Below are 25712 nucleotides of genomic sequence, written 5' to 3'. Positions count from 1 at the left end.
AAATTTAGATTTCGACATTCGCAAAATAGTAGGACTAAAAACAGAGTCGTTTAAACTCCTTAAACTATAGATTCAATGTAGCAGATTAAAAAGAACAGCTGGTTACTACTATTGTATTTTTTGTAACAATACGTAGAAAATACACCGTCTTTTCGTTGACCAGGTAAACTCCATTCACGGACAATTCTGAATAATAATAATAGGGCAATGTTTCTCACTTTGGGTGTAGTTATTTGTTACTAGCTGTGCCCTGCGGTTATACCCGCATTGCTTCGCTCCTGTTAGTCTTAGCGTGATGATATATAGCCAGCCTTCCTCGATAAATGGGCTATCTCGAGAGCTTTATGCGATACATTAATAGATTAAATAATTAAACTATATTTTTCTTCTTTTACAGCGTACGGCAAAGTGTTCCTAGTTAAAAAGCGATGTGGGGTAGACGAAGGCAAGCTGTACGCGATGAAACTGCTCAAGAAAGCGTCCATAGTGCAGAAGCTGAAGACGGCCGAACACACCAGGACGGAGAGACAGGTGGGTGATTGTTTACTGGCTGTGTGCCGCGGTTTCATCCGTATGTGAAGAAATAATTCATCTAAAACACGTATTGATTGGTGAAAAAATGAACATTTAATAACACATTTAAAACATTATTCGTTGATGATTTATTTGGGATTTAGGCTGTTACGCTTTTTGCTATGTATGCTAGTCGCTACGTATCTACACTACAAACTATAAAATGTACGTGCATAGAATCGCTTACCTAATTCGTCTTGCAAATATAATTTCTTCCGACCAAAAAAAGCTTTATTAGAAACTCTCTACAAACAATCTCTATCATAAAATCAATTAACATTTACTAAGCCAAACACTTAAAATAACTAATAGCATTCGCTTATTACCTGTAATATATAGGTTAGCTACGACTATTCTACAACTCATAAAATATTTAAAAACCTCGCAGAATCACTCACAGATGAAGAATTTAAAATCACGTTAGACAGTGCGCGCACGAGCAACTTTGTCTCCGCAACTATTTTGTCTCCGCAACTATTTTGTCTCTCCCACCTATGGGCTAGTATGAAAGTGCGCGCACGTAGCGACGCAACTCCCCATACAAATTGATGGGAGAGACAAAATAGTTGCGGAGACAAAGTTGCTCGTGCGCGCTAGCTCTTACACACACACGCCACAGTATGTATAAACATACAAATATGTTTAACAGAATAATCCAATTAGGCATCGAGTAATCTGCACTGTGGCATTAAGCCTTTCGATAACTACTTCCGATGTGAGTGAATAATGGGGTTACGTTGAGTGGTGTGCCGAAAATAGTGTGATTTTGATAAATGGATTTAGAAAGAAGGAAAGGCTTGTTTTGTTTAGAAATAGGATAATTGTAAACACCGTGAAATAAAGATTAGTTAGGTATTTGACGGATTTTCTAGTGAATAAGTTTTATTGTAAAAGATTGTACAATTAAAGTTTTTCATAGCAATATAAATAACAAGCTTTCCGCCCACGGCTTCGCCCGCATTTTCAAAGAAAAACCTGCGTATCTCCCGTTCCCGTGGGATTTCCGGGATAAAATCTAGCCTATGTGTTAATCCAAGTTACCCTCTATATGTGTGCTAAATTTCATTGAAATGTAATTCATGCGTGAAAACCATACATACATACATAATTGCAAACCTTTCCTCTTTATAATATTAGTATAGATATAATCGACTAAGGTGATAAATGATAATGATTAATGCTTCATCAGCAAGGCTTCCGACTTGTGTATTCCTACATATCTGTACTTTATGTACATTGACGACGCGGTTGGCGCAGTGGTAAAGTAACTGCCTACTGAGCCGACGGTCCCGGGTTCGATCCCCGGTCAGGGCAAATATTTGTGTGATGAACTCAATTATTTGTTCTTGGGTCTGGGTGTTATTATCTATATATGTATTTATTAAATATTATATTATATTTATCGTCGCCTAGTACCCACAACACAAGCCTTAATTGAGCTTACTGTGGGACTAGGTCGATTTGTGTAATAATGTCCTATAATATTTATTTATTTATTTATTTATTGTACAATGCTCTATTGAGAGAAGAAAAATAATTATAATTATCCGAAGCATGCAATTAGATTGAAAAACTTGACGACATTACACCTAAAAAAATCACACTTCTTTTTGTGTATTATGGCTTTCACCTACTGTACAGTACTGTCACATACTGTATCAATGAAACAATTAGAATGATGAAAATGATGATTTAACTATATTTTATTTTGTCAACAGGTCTTAGAAGCGGTGCGAGCGTGTCCCTTCCTCGTCACTTTGCACTATGCGTTTCAAACGGACACCAAACTACACCTTATATTAGGTAAGTGTACATATAAGTGTTGTTTATAGTTCTTACATTTCCATTCCTACCAGGTTGCCTGGCAGAGATTGCTGTGTAGCAATAAGGCCGCCTATTGTGCAAAATATTTGTACCTTATTGGCTTGTACTAGATTTACTGTACTTTATTGTTTTGTTGAATCTGATATTTTGGTTTTATGGCATTCAAATGCTTTATAAATATAATTTTTTAAAGAATAGAAATAAATCGCGTTTTAAATCCGTTAAAAATCATATAATTCCTTATCGATATGCAAAATTCAAATACAGACTACACAAACACAGTGAAGTTGTCGATAGTCGATAACATGAGTAATAGGTTCGATTCCGGTGCGAGTAAGCGGGTCAAGGCGATTTAACTTAGCGTTGTACGATGATATACTAGTTTGTTCAGCTGGTTTTGCTACTAGAATAAATCCATACTAATATTATAAATGCGAAAGTAACTCTGTCTGTCTGTCTGTTACTCAATCACGCTAACTACTGAACCAATTTGCATGAAATTTGGTATAGAGATATTTTGATACCCGAGAAAGGACATAGGATAGGTTTTATCCCGGAAATCCCACGGGAACGGGAACTTTGCGGGGTTTTCTTTGACTGCGTGGGCGACGCCGCGGGCGGAAAGCTAGTGATAATATAAAGAGGGTAGATTTGCTTTTTGTTTGGATTTATCTCAACATTTGTTTTAAATACATAAGTGTAAGTAATTGAAATTGTCAATAAGAAATATAATTTATCACGAATGATTGATTTATTTCTACCTTATGAAATATAATTTATTTTTCTATATTAATATTTTTATCATTTTCTCCATAAGTTATAGTCTTGAATAAAATCCTATTAATATTATAAATGTGAAAGTTTGTATGGACGTTTGTTACTCTTTCACGCAAAAACTACTGTACTTATTACAATGAATTTTAGCACACATATAGAGGGTAACTTGGATTAACACATAGGATAGGTTTTATCCCGGAAATCCCACGGGAACGGGAACTATGCGGGTTAATCTTTGAAAATGCGGGCGAAGCCGCGGGCGGAAAGCTAGTATATTTATATTTATATGATAATGTCACAGAATACTTAATAGTAGCTAACGTTAATAATGTGAAAAAATATCACTACATACATAGTATAAAACAAAGTCGCTTTCTCTGTCCCTATGTCCCTATGTACCTATGCTTAAATCTTTAAAACTACGCAACGGATTTTGATGCGGTTTCTTTTAATAGAACGAGTGATTTAAGAGGAAGGTTTTAGTATATATTTTATTATGTTTTAGACAAAGCGGGCGAAGCCGCGGGCGGAAAGCTAGTAAATACATATTCAGTAATGTATGTTTATTATAATTATTATCAGTTAGACACCGAAAATTGTGATAACAATTCTCCCACGGTGTTTCGTTGTGGTTTCATGTTTGTGGTTTATTTATTACTTTTATTGTTGTTATATAGGTTTTAATGTTTTTCGTAATAAAGACTATAATATACACCTTAAAACTAGTTAACCTACCTAAGTCTTAATAATATTTTCATAAATAATGTTAAAAAAAAATATTGAAGAATACAAAAAATAGCCTTGAAAAATGAGGTCATGTTTAAATTTCGAAATACACACAGTTGTAAAAACTAATAGGCATGACGAAAGATTTTGAAATTCTCTTCCATAATGTGTGTATACGTTTACTATACAAGAAAAACCCTATATTTCGGTAATATACTTAAATTTAACGAAGATTAAAGCCATTTTTCAAAAAATATTTAATATCTGTGCCAAAACAGCTCGCAGGTGTCATGGCGTAGGCGTGACGTCAAACTTTGGTAAATACGTAATTATTTGTACGCATTGCGAAGAAAACTAAAAAAGTCTTTATTTAATATGTGTTATAGAAACGAATTACAAAGTTTATAAGTGGTGTGCAGTATTGCAGTGTGAATCCACATAAAAATAATGCTCAAAAATGTGTTAGTAATTATTTCAAGCGAAAAAATAATAAGAAATTATTGTATAAAGTTGGCGCGGAGAATCCCGAACCATGTATTCGTGAATTCGCAATTATATTTTTGTTCTGAGTCGATAAAGCATACGTGAAACAATAGAAAATAAATAAAAATGCGTATTCTCAACATATTCATAACAACAAAATACATCTGACGTGAGTTGTTTACTTATGCGTGACATCACGCGTGTTTTAGTCAAAATGGCGAACTTCAGAATTTCAATGTTTTATTTTATTGATAATCTCATTAATCTTAATGTTTTTAAGATTTCTAAGTCGCTATATTTAATTTATTTATTATACATTTTCCCTTAAAAACACTAATACGATCATTTATGGATACTGTCGTCATGCCTATTCTAATAATAATTAACAATTGGGTCACTTGAAAATTTTAAAATTCTATAAATGTACAAAAACGCAACCTCGACAACGTTAGAACATGTTTGAATTATGAAATCTACATAAAAACAATATTTACTTATTTGTTTATTTTTTAAATTTCAAACTTACCTGAAAAAGACAACCTTGACAAAGTTATGCCGTTATTATATTTCGGAATAATACAAAAACGTTCACAAATTAGGTCAATAATGTGTATGAACAAAATACTAATGCTGTTTGGTACAATAGAACTTTTTTTTAATTGAGAACTCGGTTGTTTAAATGAAACTAAATTTAAAAATGTTATTAACTATTTGTACTTTACCTTATTTCAATTTGGATATAATATAAGGCGGGTCCGCATAGAGCGAGCAGCCTGGTGAATTTAGTTACTACATAGTATTTATATCTGTCCCTACGGATTTTGATAGGGTTGTTTTTAATAGAGTGATTCAAGAGGAAAGTTTTAGTGTATAATTTATTAAGTTTAAACATAGAGGGCGAATTCACGGGCGGAAAGCTAGCTATGTAATAAAAATGAATCGCCATAATACCTATGTGCAAAACGCAAAACTCGAGAACGGCTGAACCAATCCTTTAATTGTTTTTTTTTTTATAATATTCCTTGAAGTACGAGGATGGTTCCTATGGAGAGAAAACGTAAACATGTACCACAGGCGAAGCCGGAGTGGATCGTTAGTAAAGTATAAAATAATATGTACTACAATTCGACCGGTGCGGCATAAGCCGGCGCGGGCGGTTGCCCAACGCGCGGGCAATACGGCCGACCCACATAGCGCGACCTTGTCCCACTGATACGATGAATATAATCGACTCTCTAATGTTATCTGTGCTCTTTTGTGCCTATTATATTGTTTACATGTATCTGTATGAATGTGCAATTTGGAAGAGTCAATGCATTTAGGGTGCGTCTCCACTAGAGATGTGCGAGGATGCGCAGCGAAGAATGTGTTTTTAAAGAACCAGCCATATCGCTTCAACATCCTTATAGTGAGAAAGTACGAGTTATTTTGAAGTTTAGTTTTATGTAAACAACATTTTGTTGTTTACAAAATGTTGTTTACACACCAAACAAAACATACTTCTGCAGAAATGATTCCTTATTCGTCTTCGTTCTTACTTAAATGATGTTTAAGGGTAACATTTATGTTAGATAGAGACTTACCTTTTTTTCTTTTATCGTGAATTCAATGTAAATTGTCATTATAAGAGATAACGGCAATATTTTTTTTACAAAGTTTTTAATCGATTTTACATTGAATTATCAACACCAACGTAAGTGTAGTTGTGACCGCATTTCTCCAATCCTTATTATAGGTCAGGTTTGTTTCTTATCGCCTACTCTTTGACCCGTTTTATATGGTTATTGCGCAAACGTTGAAAGTTTATTGAAATTATTATTACAGGTACGTCGTGAGTGGAGATAATCCTATCCTACTAATATTATAAATGCGAAAGTTTATGAGGATGTATGTGTGTGTTTGTTACTCTTTCACGCAAAAACTACTGAACTGATTACAATGAAATTAAGGGGCCCTGCTCCGAAATGTATGTTTCTAAATCATGGTTTTTGGATAGAAATCATCATATTTAAAATCCTAAAAAAATATATAGCACAGATAAACGTTTGATCTAGTGACTTTTTTGGATAAAAACACAATATTAAACATTTGACTCGATCAAAAAAAAATCAGAAGTAACATCGATTTTAAAAGCATAATCAGTTTTATGAGAATTAGGGGAACGCTATGTTTATGAAAATTTGACATTTCATTTACTAATCAGGTTTTACAGGGAAATTTTTGGATAGATTTTTAATTTAGCCCTTATTTTTTTCTATATAAAATATAATACGTAAAATGCGACTCGCGCGCACCACGTCAGTGCCGCCAGAGTCCAGCCGGACGTCATCGAAGGAGGACCTGTGCTAGTTTTGCTCCCGACCACGTTGCAGTCGCCGCTCGCGTATTAGAACCGAGCGGCGAGTAAAACGGCGAGCATGTCACGGTATAAATAAATCAGTAGTTTGATTTTGTTAGTTATCCTAGGATTATTGTTGTAAATATAAATTAACTTCTTATTCTATACTATTAAACGAACAATATTTGCATATTAATATATTTGTTTGTAAATACAGTGTGGAAATTTTCGATGGGCCCTGGGTGAAAGTACTAGAAATACTGGAGATAGCAAATATCCTTTATTTTTAAAAAGAAATAGAACTGCATTCAAAGATTTTCAAAAATTCATTTTCTTCGACCGGGAATCGAAAGAACTATTAAAACCGCATCAAAATCCGTTGCGTAGTTTCAAAGATTTAAGCGTACAAAGGGACATAGGGACAGTGAAAGCGACTTTGTTTTATACTATGTAGTGATTTAAAATTATGTTTTAAAAATGGGTTATTGAATAGGAATAGCGGCAAAGTTTTGAAGTACTAGTAGAAAGACTATTATGATGTTGGTTGATCTGTATTCAATGAGTATGACAAATATTATTTTTATGAAACAACAATCCAAGATGGCGCCGACGAAAATTTGACTTTTTTCGTGATGGGTGTCATTTTCATGGTTTTTGGGGTAGCAATTAACGAATATGAGGTCAAAACTATAATCCAAGATGGCGCCGACGAAAATTTTACATCTTTCTTCATTCATAAAAAAGTATTTTATACATTTCTTAAAAAGCTTCGATATTGTATACAATAATACAAATCATTAATTGATTATTATTCAAATTGTTGTAAAATAGTCACACTTTTTTAAGTTGGTTGAATACACTAACTTACTTATTACATACTTATATTCAATTTTTATTTTGCCTTTTTTATTTGTTTTACTTTTAATTATTATTACCAATATTTTCAGAAGAAAATAAATTAATGTATCCAGAACGAGAGTTTCATTTTAAACTTTAAATGTATGTATAAAATAGACCAAAAAATTTTTAAACTCAAACTCAAACTCAAACATTTATTTATTCAATTAGACTTCTTAAAGAAGCACTTTTGAAACGTCATTACATATTTTAAAATTTACCACCGATTCGGAAAGCAGTATCTACGGAGAAGAACCGGCAAGAAACTCCATAGTTGCTCTTTTAAATCATGTCAGTTTTACAATTTTACAAAATACATATGTAACAACATATATTATAATAACATGCCAAAGAACTGTCCTGTGGTTTTTACGCGACAACCCTCCATGGGTTTTTATCGTCCATATATTCCTGAATACTGTAGTACGCTCTCTGAACTAGTACATTTTTTATATAAGTTTTAAATTTAGAACTACTAAACTCTTTAATATTATGAGGAATTCTATTGTAAAAGCGTATACCTTGACCCATAAATGAATTTTTAACTTTAGCTAATCGGAAAAATGGCATTTCAATTCTATTTCTGTTCCTTGTGCCATAACAGTGTCTATCTCCTACTCTTGTGTGTAAGTCGGCGTTTTTGTGTACATGCAAAATATTATTAAATATATACTGTGATGGTACAGTAAGGATACCAGTATTCTTAAAGAGATCTCTTAGTGAGTCCCGAGCACGTAAATTATATATAGAACGAATGGCTCTTTTCTGTAAGATAAATATAGTTTCTATATCTGCTGCCCTGCCCCATAGTAGAATTCCATAGGACATAATACTATGAAAGTAGCTGAAATAAACCAATCTAGCTGTATCTTCATCGGTGAGATGCCTTACCTTTACGTGCCTTTACGAGAAATTAACAATAAATTATCTTTTATATTGTTTCTATCGATTTGAATAATAAAATAAAATTTGAAAAAGGAATGTTTCCTTTCAGAAAAATTTGCTATCCCTAGTATTTCAAGTACTTTCCATTCAGGGCACATCGAAAATTTCCACACTGTATATATACAAACAAATATATAAATATGCAAATATTGCTCGTTTAATGGTATAGGATAAGTAGTAAATTTATTTATCAACAACATTCCTACGATAGCAAATAAAATCGAACTACTGATTTATTTATACTGTGGCATAATCGCCCGCCTTCATAGGTCACCGGAGTTCATGCCGCGCCGGCTCCTGCGCAACGCGGGCGCGAGCCATCTCAGTGCCTAAAATGCCTAAACTTTCAGTACAAGGGGCTCTTAAGCACACATATAGAGGGTTTAACACATAGGATAGGTTTTAACCCGGAAATCCAACGGGAACGGGAACTATGCGGGTTTTTCTTAGAAAACGCGGGCGAAGCCGCGGGCGGAAAGCTAGTTGATTATATTTGTAAGCTTTAACATTGTTGATGTTTGAATTGTCGTAGGACAATTTATGTGAAAGTATATTAGAGAATTAGAGATAATACATTTATCATTGATAGTGAAGAAATATTGGTAAATGTAGGGGTTAATAAATATAAATCAGCTACCTCCTATTTCTATAGCTCATGTGTTTTTCTGATGTATAACTGATACATATTATTGTAAAGTTTCATCCAAATCCATACAGCAATTCTTGCGTGAAAGAGTAATAAACATAAATCCATCTATCCTCTCAAACCTTCGCATTTATATTATAAGCAGGACGTGAAATAAATAAAAATTTAAAAGAAAAACGTGGAAACATGTTTTCTATTTTCGCTCGTGTAACTAAAGACACGTGGCGCGGCACGTGCTTTAGATTTTCACTGAAAATTATCTTTTCACTGAGAAGTTCTCTGAGTAACAGTTCAAAGGGGTAACAAATTTTATTGCTTCTATGTATAAGTTTTTCATTTTTTTTTTATAGTTACTAGCTGCTAGTCCTGGTTCCACCCGGGTGGTCGACTTTCAAAGGTTACCAATTAATATACTTAGGTCTCTTCTACGTACGCAATGTTATACAATAGAGAGGTCTTGTTAATTTGGTTACATTATTTTTGCATGAAAGGAATTAGGACGAGATGTGTAAGTTTTAAATACATTTCAATTTTATTTAGTGATAGAAATATGTATGTGAAAGAGAGATATAGAAAAAAGTGCTTTATCTATTTCCAGTAAGAGCCGGTATTAATATTACATAACAATTTAAAATCTACAAATTAAAATTGATAGTTTCTACATAGCTTTGTTCCTACACACCTCGTTTTTACTCATTATAATAATAATTTTTACTCATTATAATAATAATGAGTAAAAACGAGGTGTTAAAAGTTATCATGCATTTAAAAACGTCATCTCTTAACCCTAAAAATATTATGGCTCAGAGATATTGCAACCCAGCGTAAGCCGTGTTCCTTAAATTCGAACTCAAGGCAAGGTCAATAAAATTTTGTATTTTATTCGTTTGCAAAATATCAAATCACTATAAAACGGAGAGCCTTGACCCAGTGCGTTCAAAGTTTGTGCAACGGACGCTCGAAACGGTGTTTCTCATTTCTGTGGGAGCCGGGGTAATAATTATAAAATTTGACGCAAACAAAATTGGTGTGGATAATTTGTTTTGCGTGTGAAACTTTAAAGCAATATTTTATTGGCAAAATAGTTGGATAGGAATGCGTTTTGCTTGCGTGGACTTCGTTAAGTTCCTTCATTCTTAAGAAGTTTTTTTTGGAAATGATAATAATTATAGTTAAAAAAACACCCTTAAAATGAAATTATTGTAATGTCCCTGATCACTGATAAGTGTGCAAAGTTTAAATTCAATCTGTCCATTTAAAGTGGGTCAAAATCGAGTCTAAAGGAGACGCTTACATAATAACATACAGATGGAGCTTATTTAATCGTGTTAAAAAGTACATTATAGTTAACTTGGGAAAGGTCCTACTTTCAAAACAAAATCGGTAAACAATACGAACTACATACCTACTATTTATATATTAACTAGCTTACCGCCCGCGGCTTCGCCCGCTTTGTCTAAAACCTAATAAATTATATACTAAAACCTCTTGAATCACTCTATCTATTAAAAAAAACGCATCAAAATCCGTTGCGTAGTTTTAAAGATTTAAGCATACAAAGGGACATAGGGACAGAGAAAGCGACTTTGTTTTATACTATGTAGTGATGATACGGTCTCCACGTGTCTCTATGATACATATAATATCGTTGTTTTTGTATTACAATGCAGTTTTGTCGAATGTATGTGTTGTGGAATGCAGGTCAGAGTCGTAAGTGTAACGAGGTCGAATTTCGACTACGAATCTTATTAAAAATAATTGTTTATAAGCATTGCATACGTAGCATAGTCCCAAATCAAACGAAGTTTGATTTATAGGCACTGGACTATTCGTAAACGTATTGTTTGCCTAAAACCTCAATAGAAAGCTTTATCCTGTAACATTTTCTTTTAGTTAGTACATTCTGCCATATTCAGCATCACAAAAATTTTAGCCAAGTTTATACGAATTAAGAATCTATAGCAGTCTATACAATTTCTACTAATACTTATAGTCTATAATTTCAATATGGGACCTTCACCATCCAGGGTTGCGAAGCAGTTTGCAGACACGTGGACGCGTGCATCGATTAATTTCACACATCGTTGCATCTTGGATACATATGTTATATAGATTGGCTCATATTTTTGTTTCTGTTTGAGTGTTTAAAGTAGGTAAGAGTATGCTTTAGGGAGAAGTGATCAGTAAGAATAGGTGGTCCATAAGTATTTTTTGCGGATAGTGTATTTGTTTTTTTTTCTATAGTGTGTAAAATTTTTGTTTATATCGTAGTCGCATATATTTTCATGGTTTATACGACTTTTCGAATACGAGCAGCATTTTTACGAACTATGCCTCTTAATTGTTAAATTTAGTGAATGATTTTTAAAGTTTTTGATCCCATAACTTAAAGACGAGCAGACTAACCTTCAAAATAATCAACGTGAAATTATCAAACTCGTGTAATTAAATATAATATAAAAACAATAGTCGTGAGGTCAAAAAGCATTAGATATAATCTTAACAATTCGTGCCACTTAAGCATTTTGGGTTACGACAATTCAGGCCACTGCTTAGTGATTACTAATGTTTAGGTATTCTAATTAGGATTTGGTTTAATGGCAAACGAATATTTATTATTTGGAGCGGAATGTATCGGGTAATAAAGTTTTGGTAATAAAATTCATTATATTTTTGGTTTTAGAAATAATATGCGGAGTTGAGTTTGGCACATGTGCCTGGAGATCAGTCACGTGCGAAATCATATATTTATGATCATGGATAGATAGGAGGAAGTCGCTTATTCGTTGAAAATGTGTGGAATTTGTAAGTGTGTTAATTATGTATTAAAATGCATATTCCAGAGAAATAGGAAATACCCAAAGATGATTTGTAACGTAGTTGCTTAAACCTACGTTTGAACGTAAATTCCCAAATTGTTTTGTATCTTTTGGCAAATGTATAGAATTTTAGATGCATACTAACTTCTAAATAGAGTAAAATATTTCAAATGAGATATTGATATAAAGTACCTTAACAGCGGGCGAGATCATCAACTAATTTCTACAGAATTAGGGTGCACTCACACACATCAGTCACCGTCAAGTCACCGATGACTGATCGGTGACGGTTCGTGTACGTATCCACAAACACCAGTCACCGTCATGTTGTCCGTCAGTCACGTCGCCGGTTTGACTGAATCATTGAACACATACATCAGGTTAGTTAGTGATTAGACGTGTGTCACGCTAGAGAACATGTAGCAATTGACGGTAGCACGACGCTGACTGAACTGAGACGTGACGGCACCGGGTGAGTGGGGATAAAAGTATGATACATGTATGGAAAGATTATTTGACGTGCCTGACCGGTGACGTCACTGATAGATTTCGTGCCGGCGACTGTCGTGTGGGAACAGAGTCATACTAGAACTATTGATACATATTTTTTTTTAATCCTGTCCGGTGACGTGCCGTGACGGTGACTGATGTGTGTGAGTGCACCCTTATGCGTAATACAGTTAATTAAGCCAGCTTGTTTATTTATGCTAGGCGTCCACTAGGCGGATCGGGCCGGGCCGCATCGCAACGCAAAAACGCCGGCCTATGTTTTGTATGAAACATCGTCCATTAGCGACGGATCGGGTCGGGGCGGGCCGCAACGCATTGGCGGATATCGCTTCGCAGGCGGATTTCTGCCGGCGGTGCGCTGCGGCCCGGCCCGCCCCGACCCGTCTAGTGGACGCAGGCAGGCGGATGTGAGCGGCGAGCGTCTGTTAGATAAAATCCGCCTAGGCGGTCCGCCGCGCCCCGTACAGGTGGACGCAGGAGCAAACAGCGCGTCCATTAGAGACGGCCCGTTGCGATGCGACCCGCCCCGATCCGTCTCTAATGGACGCCTAGCTTAGATGCCTTCCTTACACAGAACAGAATACAAATGAGAATTAAAACTTTTCTCCCAACCAAAACCACAGGTATATCTAGTATTACCATTTGCGAATAAAAAACGGGGGCGTTCCGTAATATCCTAATGTACAATACGGACCGTGGACTTTTTTCCGTTTAAAACTATTGTTCGCTGCATTGCACGTGCGGCTAGTTTGTGTGCGGTGTAGGTTATGAGCGGTGGCGGGTGGCGGCCATCTTGGATATAGAAGCTTCTAGAATGTTCGAGAATGTTTTATAAGAAAAGACTGTATTGGGGAAGGCGTGTTAAATGAAGATGAGAAAATCTTGAGTTTGAACGCGAAAGTGGATTCTGAATATTAAAATTCTTGAAAATAAAACAAAATGCAAATATTAAAGTTAAATTGAACTTCACGTTTTATAATTTCAATCGAGGAAGACTGTAAATTGCGTTATTATGCAAGAAGAAACGGCAATTCACCTTAATTTCCCAGAATATATTCATTTTGATTTAAATTAAATTCGAAACATAGAAAAAAGTATTGCAAGAAATAAATTTTAAGCTTTTGATAAAATAGAAGCACGTGCGTCAACTGCAGCTAAGTTTTGACTTTGGATATTAATTAAAAACCTATTATAAAATAATTAAATGAGCATCAGTTTATTTATAACGATAAGAAACAAATATAATTATATTTTATTTAGGTATAATATATGGTACTTACTAATAATATAATATTATGATTCCGTCTTGTGATATTGTCGGATAAGTATTAAGTTATCAACATTAAATCATTCGTGACGAAACTAAGGCGTATAAAGATCTAGAAATTAAGACCTAGAACCAATAGAAAATCGCTCGTCACTTGCACCCGACCAAGTAGTTTGATAAATTGATAGCTTGTGTAATGTCAACGGGGAGCGGATATATTGAACTGTTATTGTTTTAGCCTCTCAGACCTTGATTGTGTATGTAACTCGAGTTTTATTATAAAACCTTACTTAATAAAGTACTATATACGCCATTCGATAATACACTCTAGTGCTGTCGTTATAGGGTTCACTTTTTTCGGAGTTATCGTCTACCCTCAATGTTTGGAAAAAAATTTATAGGGCAAAATATATGGACATTGGCCAGTTAACAACCAAGGTTAAAGGAAGCTATAAAAATCGTATTCTCTATTGACAAAGTTATTTCTGTAAATGTGTCTAGTCCCTCCACGTGTCTCCTGTGAATTAAAAATGTGTTTTAAATCCGTTAAATGTTTCAAACGACATATTAAGCCACTTAACAACTAGCCTATGACAAAATTCGTCTATAACAATAGTCATAAATGCCACATGTATTTATTCGACTATTCATAAATCCCAAAATAGATTTGAATGTTAAACTGAAAGACCCAGACATTGGTTATAAGAATATCGTCATGTAAAGTAACATAGTGTTTTGGTATATGATGAATAATGTATGGGTATTGGGCTGCCTAGGTCAGGGACGCGGTATGATACGCTGCATGGCGTGATGTTTTTGGATTTTTAAGGCGTTACCCGGCAATTTCGACTATGTTCAACCTCTATAAAGTCTGGTACAACATAAAGCACAATACCGAAAAAAATATATAAAATAGGATGGTCTTTGATCTTTAATTGCTCGCGAGGACTTTTTTCCAAAGTTAATAGATTTCTAGAAAAAAAATGTGCCGTGGTCATCGTTTTTTCCGCAAATACTCTATAAACTTCGTAACCTGCTGACTTAGAGCTCTGAAAATTTTTTGTTTAATAAATTATCAGTTACACAACAGTCCCTGACGAGGATTTTTTGTTTCACTGATTGGTATCTTTTTAAATACAAAATGCGAGGAAAAAAGAAGGTGCAGCGGGAGAGGTTTGAGATCCGTCAAGTATGGTCAAGGTTATTAGCGCATGTATAAGCCTTAAGTGTTGAAGTTTTGAAGTGAAACTTCTTTAGGTGCGTTGAGAGTAAAATTTCAAAATCGCGTCATTGCAATACCGCCACGTCGTCGAATAAGGCGATGATTTTGGTATCAATGAATCTTGCAAAAGAAGTTTCACTTCTGACACGTGTGCTTGGCACTCACGCTCTTTTTCATGAGTCATTTTTAATCTTATCACTGCTTTGTTTATAATTCCGGGGCTAATAATAATCTGTCCGTACATCCATACTAATATTATAAATGCGAAAGTAACTCTGTCTGTCTGTCTGTTACTCAATCACGCCTTAACTACTGAACCAATTTGCATTAAATTTGGTATAGAAATATTTTGATACCCGAGAAAGGACATAGGATAGGTTTTATACCGGAAATCCCACGGGAACGGGAACTATGCGAGTTTTCCTTTGACTGCGCGGGCGAAACCGCGGGTGGAAAGCTAATTGTTTTATAAACTTATTAGTCAGTTATCATTCAAGATTAATATCTAGTCAGAATGTCTCATTGTTATTGCTAAAATCTTCTGTAATCCATATCAGCTAGACTCGGCTAGAGTTCAATGATTAAATTTGGGGACGGTATCACCGCTATCTAGTAGCCTATCTGACGTAAATTTTCTAGTCCAGGATCCATCGCCCATTTTTGCAAGTGATTTCTATCAAGCTAATTTTCCTCTGTTAGCTAGCACAATCGAGAGTTTCGTACAGGAAATTATTGGGCGTCTCATCAAAATAAAGCTACTCACGGAAAATTAGCTTGATAGTAATCACTTGCAAAAATGGGCGAAGGATCCTGGACTATTCATACATTATTTCTCTTTATAACTGACAGATAACTAAACAGAACATTGAAGCTGCCCTTAATTTTGCAACAATAGTTATATCATAAAAATCTTTTCATATCCGTTGCTTTAACATCTCGAGACGTCAAAAACTTTAGAAAGTCCGCGAGCAAGCAGTGTTCGTTTAATTTTACTTTTATTTAGCCTAGATGTAGGTCAAACTGTTTGACTGCAAGAGAGCTAGATTATCTCGATCTTAGGCTATATTTAGTTGGATAGTGCATTGCTTTGCTTGCTGTTACCGTGAAATGTTGGTGGGAAATGGCAGGAATGCTTGTGAAAGTTTTTGTATTAGTCACTCTGATGATTGTCTTTTTTGGTTGGTGTGATTTAGAGTAGATAGAAATTGGTCGTGAAACTTCGTATGAACATGGAGTGACAAATTCAGAACTGTATAAAGTTTGTCATGGTTACAGTTTAATACTATATTTTTCAATTAAAAATTAAAAAATTTTATAATATTACTACGTCAAAAATAAAAATCCATAAAAAACGCAGCAGTTATTTTCTTTGATTTCATCTCCTTGAATCATAAGTAGTGTCTAGTTATTTATATGAATAAACATGATTTGTTACAGATTACGTCGCCGGCGGGGAGCTGTTCACGCATCTGTATCAGAGGGAACACTTCAACGAGGACGAAGTTAGGATATACATAGCTGAAATTATACTCGCCTTGGAGCAGTTACATAAGGTTAGATCTGGTTCTGCATTCATATTATGTTGTATACACGAGCGAAGACGCGTCCTTGTTGTGTAGATATTCTGTGGCCTTCTTCCAGATGAATGAGGACTACATCTAATGAAGTCATTTAACTACTTAATTATCTTAGGATGCTAAAATTTAATTACTGAAGTTTTTATAGATCCTCCCTCCCTTCTATCAACATACTGAAAGCTATTTCTGCGGAAATCTTGATTGCTTTTTCCTTCTCAGTGTTATTCTTTAGAAGTCTCTTTTACCAGCACACTAAAAGCTTTATATATTTTTTATAACTGCCATCTTCTATCAGATTATTCTTTATTCTTTATTTTTCCAACACAAGTAATTTACAGGTATGTATACCCAAAACATTACAAGGCAGTTACTTAACTAAAATTACATCATTTTTTATAAATAAGAAATAACAATATAATCTTATATATAAAAATGAATCGCAAAATGTGTTGGTAAGCGCATAACTCGAGAACGGCTGAACCGATTTCGATAATTCTTTTTTTATTATATTCCTGGAAGTACGAGGATGGTTCTTATGTAGAGAAAACGTAAATATGTACCACGGGCGAAGCCGGGGCGGATCGCTAGTATTTATATAAACTTATACAAAAATATATCGCTTTCATTGCTGTGAGCTAGCACGTCAATTGAGCAGCTTTATTCCTCGTATTAGGGGAGCATTCCTTCCACTCTTCGTATTATCTTCACCTACTTCTAAATAAATCTTTATCTCGTCTCTTTTTCCATTTTCCATCCCTTTAAAAAGCACTACAAAAGTTTTCAACGATTTCCTCCCTTCCAGCTCGGCATAATATACCGCGACATAAAACTCGAGAACATACTCCTCGACGCGGAAGGCCACATCGTGCTAACAGACTTTGGTCTCTCGAAGGAGTTCTGTGGGGGGGAGAGCAGAGCGTACAGCTTCTGCGGCACGATAGAGTATATGGCGCCCGAGGTGGTGCGCTGTGGCAGTCAGGGGCATGATATTGTGAGTTATTTTGAATTATTTATAAATTGGTTTTAGTTTGTAATTATTAGGGATGGATGGGAGGGCAGTGTTACTGCAGTGGAAGCATTATTATTACTTTTTCCATATCTGTCACTTGGCCAGCGTGACCTGAACTCGCATATGAGGTCCTTGCAGTGGGAACGTATATGGACTGATGATAGTGATGACTTCACAGGGATCATGGAAAGTGTACGAAACTTTGGGATAAATAATATAATGAATAAAGCGCGTTTAAAATACGTTAGTTTTTGTGAAACGTGTAGGTTATATCAAATATTTATAGTTCGTAGTTAAACCAAAAGAAGATAGTTCATAAGTATCTAAAACGGCATATGGTCTTGTTACTTAATTTTTGATTGAACAGCTGTTTGACCAAGTTGGTTAATTAGCTGCAGCATATCTACAATAATCTTTGGGAAAACCTACATCAATGAATGGTGTAATCTACTAACAAAGCAAATGGCACATTTACTTAGCGATAAGGAAGCCAGTTGACAACAAAGGTATATTATAATATTATATAGTTTACAATCAATAAAACCTTCATGGTGCATGATCTAGAATATATTATATGCTATAGACGCTTATCGTAATACCTAGGTTGTATGTGAAAATTGTAGGTTAGCTAAATTGAATATATAATGATAGGGCGTTTTGGATTTGTTTTACATCCGTAAGGGAATAGTGCGTCTTGGTTTTTAGGCACGCTTTCTTTAAGGGGAAGGGTTGTGTGAAGGGAATTAAAATAAGTTTAATTTGATGGTTTATATTCTTCGATTGATTATTGATATGTGAAGATAATTGCATACGCAATTGGTGCACAGTTCAAACATAATGAATGAGAAATGTTTTCATGACATATACATATATCATGATAACATGTAGCATGTAGCTTTGCCCCGCGGTTTCAGCCGCATTGCTCCGCTCCTGTTGGACTTAGCGTGATGATAATATATAGCCTATAGCCTTCCACGATAAATGGGCTATATAACACCGAAAGAATTTTTCAAATCGGACCATTCCTGAGATTAGCACGTTCAAAAAAACTCTTCAGCTTTATAATATTAGTAGAGATAGGGTAGTATTGTCCAATAGAGAAAGCGAAAGAAATCTTTTTTCTGTTTATGATATATTTTATTTTTGCCTAACGGATCTTAGTCGTCCATTAATGTACATAATAATTCAATAAAGGATATTTTATTTTTATTTTATTTATTTATAGGTATATGAATTTTATCGTTTTGCAACAAAGTAGATATCAGTTGTATATTATTTGTTTATGTACATGATAAAATATACTCTGTAGGTTATCTAGATTTCTATATCCATACTAATTTTATAAATGCGAAAGTAACTCTGTCTGTCTGTCTGTTTCTCAATCACGCCTAAACTACTGAACCAATTTTCATTAAATTTGGTATGGAGATATTTTGACACCCGAGAAAGGACATAGACTACTTTTTATCTCGGGAAAATGACGCAATCCCGGAAATCCCTCGGGAACGGGAACTATGCGGGTTTTTCTTTGACTGAGCGGGCGAAGCCGCGGGCGGAAAGCTAGTATAAAAATAAATCGCTATTTCCCTTGGTCACGGCATCACGCGTGAACGGCTGGACCGATTACGATAATTCTTTTTTTTAAATATTCCTTCAAGTACGAGAATAGTCCTTATGTAGAGAAAACGTAAACATATACCACGGGCGAAGCCGGGGCGGATCGCTAGTATCTTATAAATTTCAATTTCTCTTTTCATATTTCGCACGCTATTCACATATACGAGATAATAATAAATTCGTTATAATAAATTTCAAATTGTAAAACGTTCTCATAAATCAAACTAGAAAACACAGTGTTGCAACCGAATGTTTTTTTCTTTAAAAATATAAACATTATAGAGTAACTTCTGTAGTGATACAAGAATAGAATCAACTGTACTATTTCACAAAATACACATTTATCTTCAGACTTGTTGTCTTGTAAATGTCACTTGTGTTTCGTAAAATGTTTTTTGTTTGTGTGTTTGGAAATAGCTGGAAGCACGGATTTAGAATGTTTTATCTGCTTGGAACGTATTGTCCTATTTTAATGGGATTTTTGTTATTTGTGTAAGTAGATGCTAGTGTCGTGAATAATTTTGTTAGAGTGAGGTTTAAATGTGGTTTGTCATTTCCGTTTTCTTTATAAGTTAAGTACATAAGCTCTTGTCACTACATAGTATAAAACAAAGTCGCTTTCTCTGTCCCTATGTCCCTTTGTATGCTTAAGGGCCGATTTTTCAATGCTTGGATAATACTTATCCGTCCAAGTTATTCAAGAAGAAAGTTTTAGTATATAATTTATTGGGTTTTAGACAAAGCGGGCGAAGCCGCGGGCGGTAAGCTAGTCTAACATATTTTCCGATAGTCTACTTGTGTGATATAACTACAAGTTTTTACAATGAAAGGAAGAAATAGGTCGTATTAAAGTATTCTACTACCTATTTCTTGGCAAAAAGAATAAATCGAGTGAAAATTACAAGCGATTAATAGCAATCATTAATTAAGATTTGTCTCATTTGAAGTATAAATCTAATTTTCGCGTTTTCAACATGAAATAAATCACGATTTAAATCCGCTGACATCAAAACAACTATACCGATATATTAATACTTTCCCGCACAACTCAGCTGTTGGTGCAATCGTTGGAACACTGGTGAAAGTACTTGCTTCTGTAATGCCTCGCTACACTTGGGTTTTTTATCTGAAAGTCGAATTATATCACGGTGATGTTAGCGCATTTGGTATAGCAATTTCAGGTGTGAGGGAAAGATGGAGGGTTAGGGATAATAGTGTCAAATGCGGTGTCGTTAATGGAATGTTTTGATGATTTGAAATTTGAAGTATTTTTTAGTACAGATGATTTACTTCGGTCTTTGAATACTTCTATAATATTAATAATTATGGTTGAAGTATGTATTCCGAATAGAGGTCTTCCATCTGACATCATGTTTCGCAGTGGAATGGACGCAGTAAATGCTAGTAACGCTTAAAGTTTAAACTATCAAAATAATTACACAATTTTTACTGTATACATATAATCGTTAAATAAACAGTCTAGTTCATTCTTTGTACTATAATAGTACTGCAATACACAGTTGCAAGGAATCCAATAGATCATCTCATCAAACATGGCTGACATTAAACAGCTGATCGGCGCGACGTTGCCGCGCCGCGCCAGTGAAATTTTGTAATTGATTTCAAAATAGCAATGCGATGTTGCTACTTTATTTTTTCTATCTTATATTGAATAGGTTTAAAATGAATATTATTCGAATGAATAGGGCAATCAGTGTTGCGTTTGTATATTTGTTAAATTTGAATTAAGTTGTTCGTTTGTCTGTTATGTTGTAAGTCGCTTGAGAAACGTGCGTTTCAATTTAATTTTTCCTTATTTTTGTACCTATTTCTTTATATTGTAATAAAAGACGAGAATTTGTAGTATGAAGTTTTTATTGTTCTAGAAGAACCTATAGTTTTGTTTTATGGGATTAGCAGGATTTTTAATAGGGATTAACGTACAATAATTAGTTTTAATCTTTTCTATCTTAAAAAAAAAATCACAAAAACTACGAAATCAATGTAAAGGAACATTTTATATATTTAACGTTCATAATATGAGTTCTTATTTTTTCTATTTCTTTGAATATTAAGTAAAATGAAACGTGTAATTGTACACTCTTTGTAGAAATTGACTTGTTATAAACTAGTATAAATCAAATAGGTCAAATACAATGGGTAAAACAAAGCAATGTAATAAAAATTCCCTTTTAATACCCAATGTAATAAAGATTTTCATAAAATTAAGTACAACCTCGGTACTTATATTATAAACTAGCTGTGCTCCGCGGTTCCACCCGCATTGCTCCGCTCCTTTTGGTCTAAGCGTGATGATATATAGCCTATAGCTTTCCTCGATAAATGATCTATCTGACACCGAAAGAATTTTTCAAATCGGACCAGTAGTTCCTGAGATTAGCACGTTCAAACAAAATCTTCAGCTTTACAATATTAGTATAGATGAGAAAGTTTGTATGTTTTGATGTTCAGATGTATGTTGCTTGGTTAGATAATCACTTAACGGGACTTGAACTAAATAAACAAACAAGTGAAAAATACAAAAGAAAAAACACCGTCAAAACCACGGCTCATTACTAAAAACTCTTATCGATATAGCCGTCCCGCTCTCTCTCAAACAGAAACTCGCGCCGTCTCGCTCGGCCGTGACCCACTTGCCGAGCGGTCTAATTTGTTACGATTACAAATTGTAAATTACAATATTTTGTTCGTGTATTGTTCAAATTCACTTATTACAGGACAATACGTCCTCGTTTGAAAATGTTGGGAAGTGCACGATTTTTTGTAGTAAAAAAAAATAGAATAGAGAGGGAAAACGTCAAAATGTGCAATAGGTAGGCTTTTGTAGAAGAAATAAAGAGAAAATAAATGCATAATTATTTACAATTTTTATAGCAATTGTTGGTGTAGGTTGAGAAAGTTTCGGCTAACTAGCGCTTGGCGCAGTGGATTATGACCTGAGTCCTAAATAGGACATGGTCCTTAGAGTGGGGATAATATAGATTATAGCCTGATTTTTATTGTGTATACTGTATACTATGCTATTGAATATAAGTAAAAAAAGCTTACCACAAGAATAATTTATATTACCTTTACATAGCGTTATTAATTACTAGATTTCCGCCCGCGGCTTCGCCCGCGTTTTCAAAGAAAAACTCGCATTGTTCCCGTTCCCGTCGGATTTCCGGGATAAAACCTATCCTATGTGCTAATCCAAGTTACCCTCTATATGTGTGCTAAATTTCATTGCAATTGGGTCAGTAGAATTTTCGTGAAAGAGTAACAAACACAAACACTCACACACACACACACATATCCTCACAAACTTTCGCATTTATAATATTAGTAGGATTGTTTACAGTAACTTTAATTAAAAAGTATAACAGAAACCAAAATTTAATTAATCTAATTGCAAATTACGTGCCCGCTAATTATGTCAATCATGTACAATATTAACTGTTTATAATTTTCACTGTTTTTTTTTTAATTATTAAATTATAACTTTATATTAGGCGCTGGTAATCTAACGTCTCTCCCGCGTTCCACTACACGTATCGCAATGGAACACACATTCGACAAATCCGCATAGTGATACGGGAACCGATATATGTAGACAAGGGATAGGGCCGATAGGGAACACTCCTAAATATATACGAAAATATTACCCGCTGTGTATAAATTAGATATTAAATGACTAAGGGCAGATTTTTCAATGCTTGGATAAAACTTATCCGTCCAATAAAGTATTACACGATAATATTAAAATGTCACGTAAACTGTCAAATTCGGGTAATTAGAATACGTTTTTAAAATGGTAGTTTTATACATTATTCGACGAATAAGTTTTATCCAAGCATTGAAAAATCGGCCCTAATAATTCTGCAAATTCTATTTAGTTGATGAAGAAAGAAACTTTTCCAAACACATTTAACTTTACAAATAAAAATAAACAAATGACTAACACGTAAAGAATGTTACACACATTAAAGTAAGAGAACGGCCTCTTTGGAAAGTTGAATGTTTTAGCTTCATATTCGTAAAAAATGAATGTTTTTAAATGTTTCCCCAAAATATTAATTCGGGGTACTCTCTTATCTATCCAGTAAATAATTAATTAGTAAATAAAATTACATGCGCTTACTTTTTACGAAATAGGTATACTTAGGGCCGATTTTTCAATGCTTGGATAAAACTTATTCGTCGAATATTGTATAAAACTACCATTTAAAACGTATTCTAATTGCCCGTATTTGTCAGTTTACGTGACATTTTAATATTATCGTGTAATACTTTATTGGACGGATAAGTTTTATCCAAGCATTGAAAAATCGGCCCTTAGTTGAAAAATAATTATAAATCAAATGTTTAAGGATTCTTTGCACGTATAAATAACATCCAATCTTCATAATTATCTTACATCCTTTTTTATCATCACTTGTCCATTCCTTAATAAATTTAATAGTTAGCCCAATTGAAGTCCCAGTAATGTAGACGTAATAAAACGTCTGGATGCTTGCATCTAGATTCTGGATGCTAGACGGTGCTTTGTCTAAAGCTGTCTAGTCTGGGTTATAGTGTTTGTGAAGCGAAACCTTTTATAGTAGATATTTTATCATAGACAAGCTGCTCCGCGCGGTTTCACCCCCGTGGCTCCACCCCTGTTGGTCGTAGCGTGATGATATATAGCCTATAACCTTCCTCGATAAATGGGCTATCTAACACCGAAAGAATTTTTCAAATCGGACCAGTAGTTCCCGAGATTAGCGCGTTCAAACAAACAAACAAACAAACTCTTCAGCTTTAAGTATAATATTTATCATAGATTAGGTGGTTTAAAGAATTGGTAGTTGTATTTAAAATATACTATGGTGTTCTAATACTTCAAAGAAATAAGTGTTATTTACTAATGGTTGTACTATTTACCATTTGTTTTTGATAGACTTATAGCGCCAATTATTCAATTTTGGTACTCAATGCCCTAAAATAATTGTATCAATATCTTTGTGATATTGTACAGATTAAAAACAATTTGGTTATCTCCTTCATACATTTTTCGTATAGTAGTCTAGCCCCGGTGTGTTCAGTTTAACATAAATGATAAAACACTATCTCTGTGTCTGTCTGTAACTCTGTAGCTTCCGAACGATTTTGGTCGCTTTTTTTATCTAAAGTAGGTATTGTCTGTCGAGACGGTCCTTATCTATGGTTCGCAGAAATAGATGCGGAGGTCTTGAAGATATTCTTAGATATTATTGGAACTAGGGTCTAGTGTTTCTGACAATATTGGAGGTGTCTGTAAATTATTTAAAATTTGGTTGTAATGTTAAGTTTCAGCAGCTTTTTCTAATTATAATTGTTTCCAGATTTTTTCGTAAATGTTCGTTAACTGAAAAATGTTTGATTATTGTCATAAATCTTATTTCTTTTTGAAATAAATGTTTTGTTTCTCAAAAATAATTGATAAATTGATTTAAAACCACACGTAAAGTGGAATAACTACCATACAATGTAGCTTGAAATATATTTGTGTCACCTTCGTTCTGAAAATAGAGCGAGATGCTATTATTAGATCGTTTGCGTGCGAAAGGGATGGCGATATGCAATATGCGTGGGAGATACGAATATACGGATAAATGGTGTTTCGCGTAATTTGTAATATTTAGTTGGATATTAGAAGGTATTTTGTAGGATAGATAATAATCTGTATTTAAAGGGGTAGTGAAGGTAAAGTTTGTGTTTTGGCATAATCTTAAGATAATATGAAAAAATGTTGAAATTAAATATGGGAATTGGCAAATAATCCATACTTCCATACTAATATTATAAATGCGAAAGTAACACTGTCTGTCTGTCTGTTACTCAATCACGCCTTAACTACTGAACCAATTTGCATGAAATTTGGTATAGAGATATTTTGATACCCGAGAAAGGACATAGGATAGGTTTTATCCCGGAAATCCTACGGGAACGGGTTTTTCTTTGAAAACGCGGGCGAAGCCGCGGGCGGAAAGCTAGTGCTTTATAATTTAGAAAAGGTAACGTGCTGATGAATAGACCCTTTATAATATTGCAAGATGTAAGAATACATTCACGGTTACTTAGCAAAAAGCTTAGATGATAGCAACATTTCTTCACGTTATTTACAACAACTATTGTAACTAACATATAAGTTATAACATTAAATCATAAACTCGCACAAATCCATATAAATCTATACTAATAAGTATATAACTGCAGAGTTTGTTTGAACGCGCTAATTTCAGGAATAACTGGTCCGATTTGAAAAATTATTTCGGTGTTATATAGCTCATTTATCCAGGAAGGCTATAGGCTACATATCATCACGCTAATACCAACAGGAGCGGAACTAAGCGGGTAAAACCGCGGGGCACGGCAAGTCGGTCAATAAAACAGATGATATACAAGTTCTCAACAACGCGGTGCGCGGGCGCAGGCGCTCGGTATCTGGGTCATTGCGAAGT

At 34.3% G+C, this 25712-nt stretch overlaps 1 protein-coding gene across 1 annotated transcript in view; it reads left to right on the top strand.

Annotated features, from left to right (window-relative positions):
- The window catches only part of LOC149896933 (ribosomal protein S6 kinase alpha-5-like), an 83956-nt gene that overhangs the window by 28300 nt on the left and 29944 nt on the right, over window positions 1-25712 (top strand). The window contains exons 3-6 of the mRNA XM_090117304.1: window positions 398-531; window positions 2292-2376; window positions 16465-16580; window positions 17407-17595. Of these exons, the coding sequence (XP_089973430.1) occupies window positions 398-531; window positions 2292-2376; window positions 16465-16580; window positions 17407-17595 (524 nt within the window). The remainder of the gene's footprint in view (window positions 1-397; window positions 532-2291; window positions 2377-16464; window positions 16581-17406; window positions 17596-25712) is intronic.

This window comes from Colias eurytheme, chromosome 27 (assembly GCF_061535395.1).
Source record: "Colias eurytheme isolate Ceu_HAF_F1 chromosome 27, ilColEury1 Martin Lab GWU primary, whole genome shotgun sequence".
Lineage (NCBI taxonomy): Eukaryota > Metazoa > Arthropoda > Insecta > Lepidoptera > Pieridae > Colias > Colias eurytheme.
This window is presented reverse-complemented; position numbering and strand designations above follow the sequence as displayed.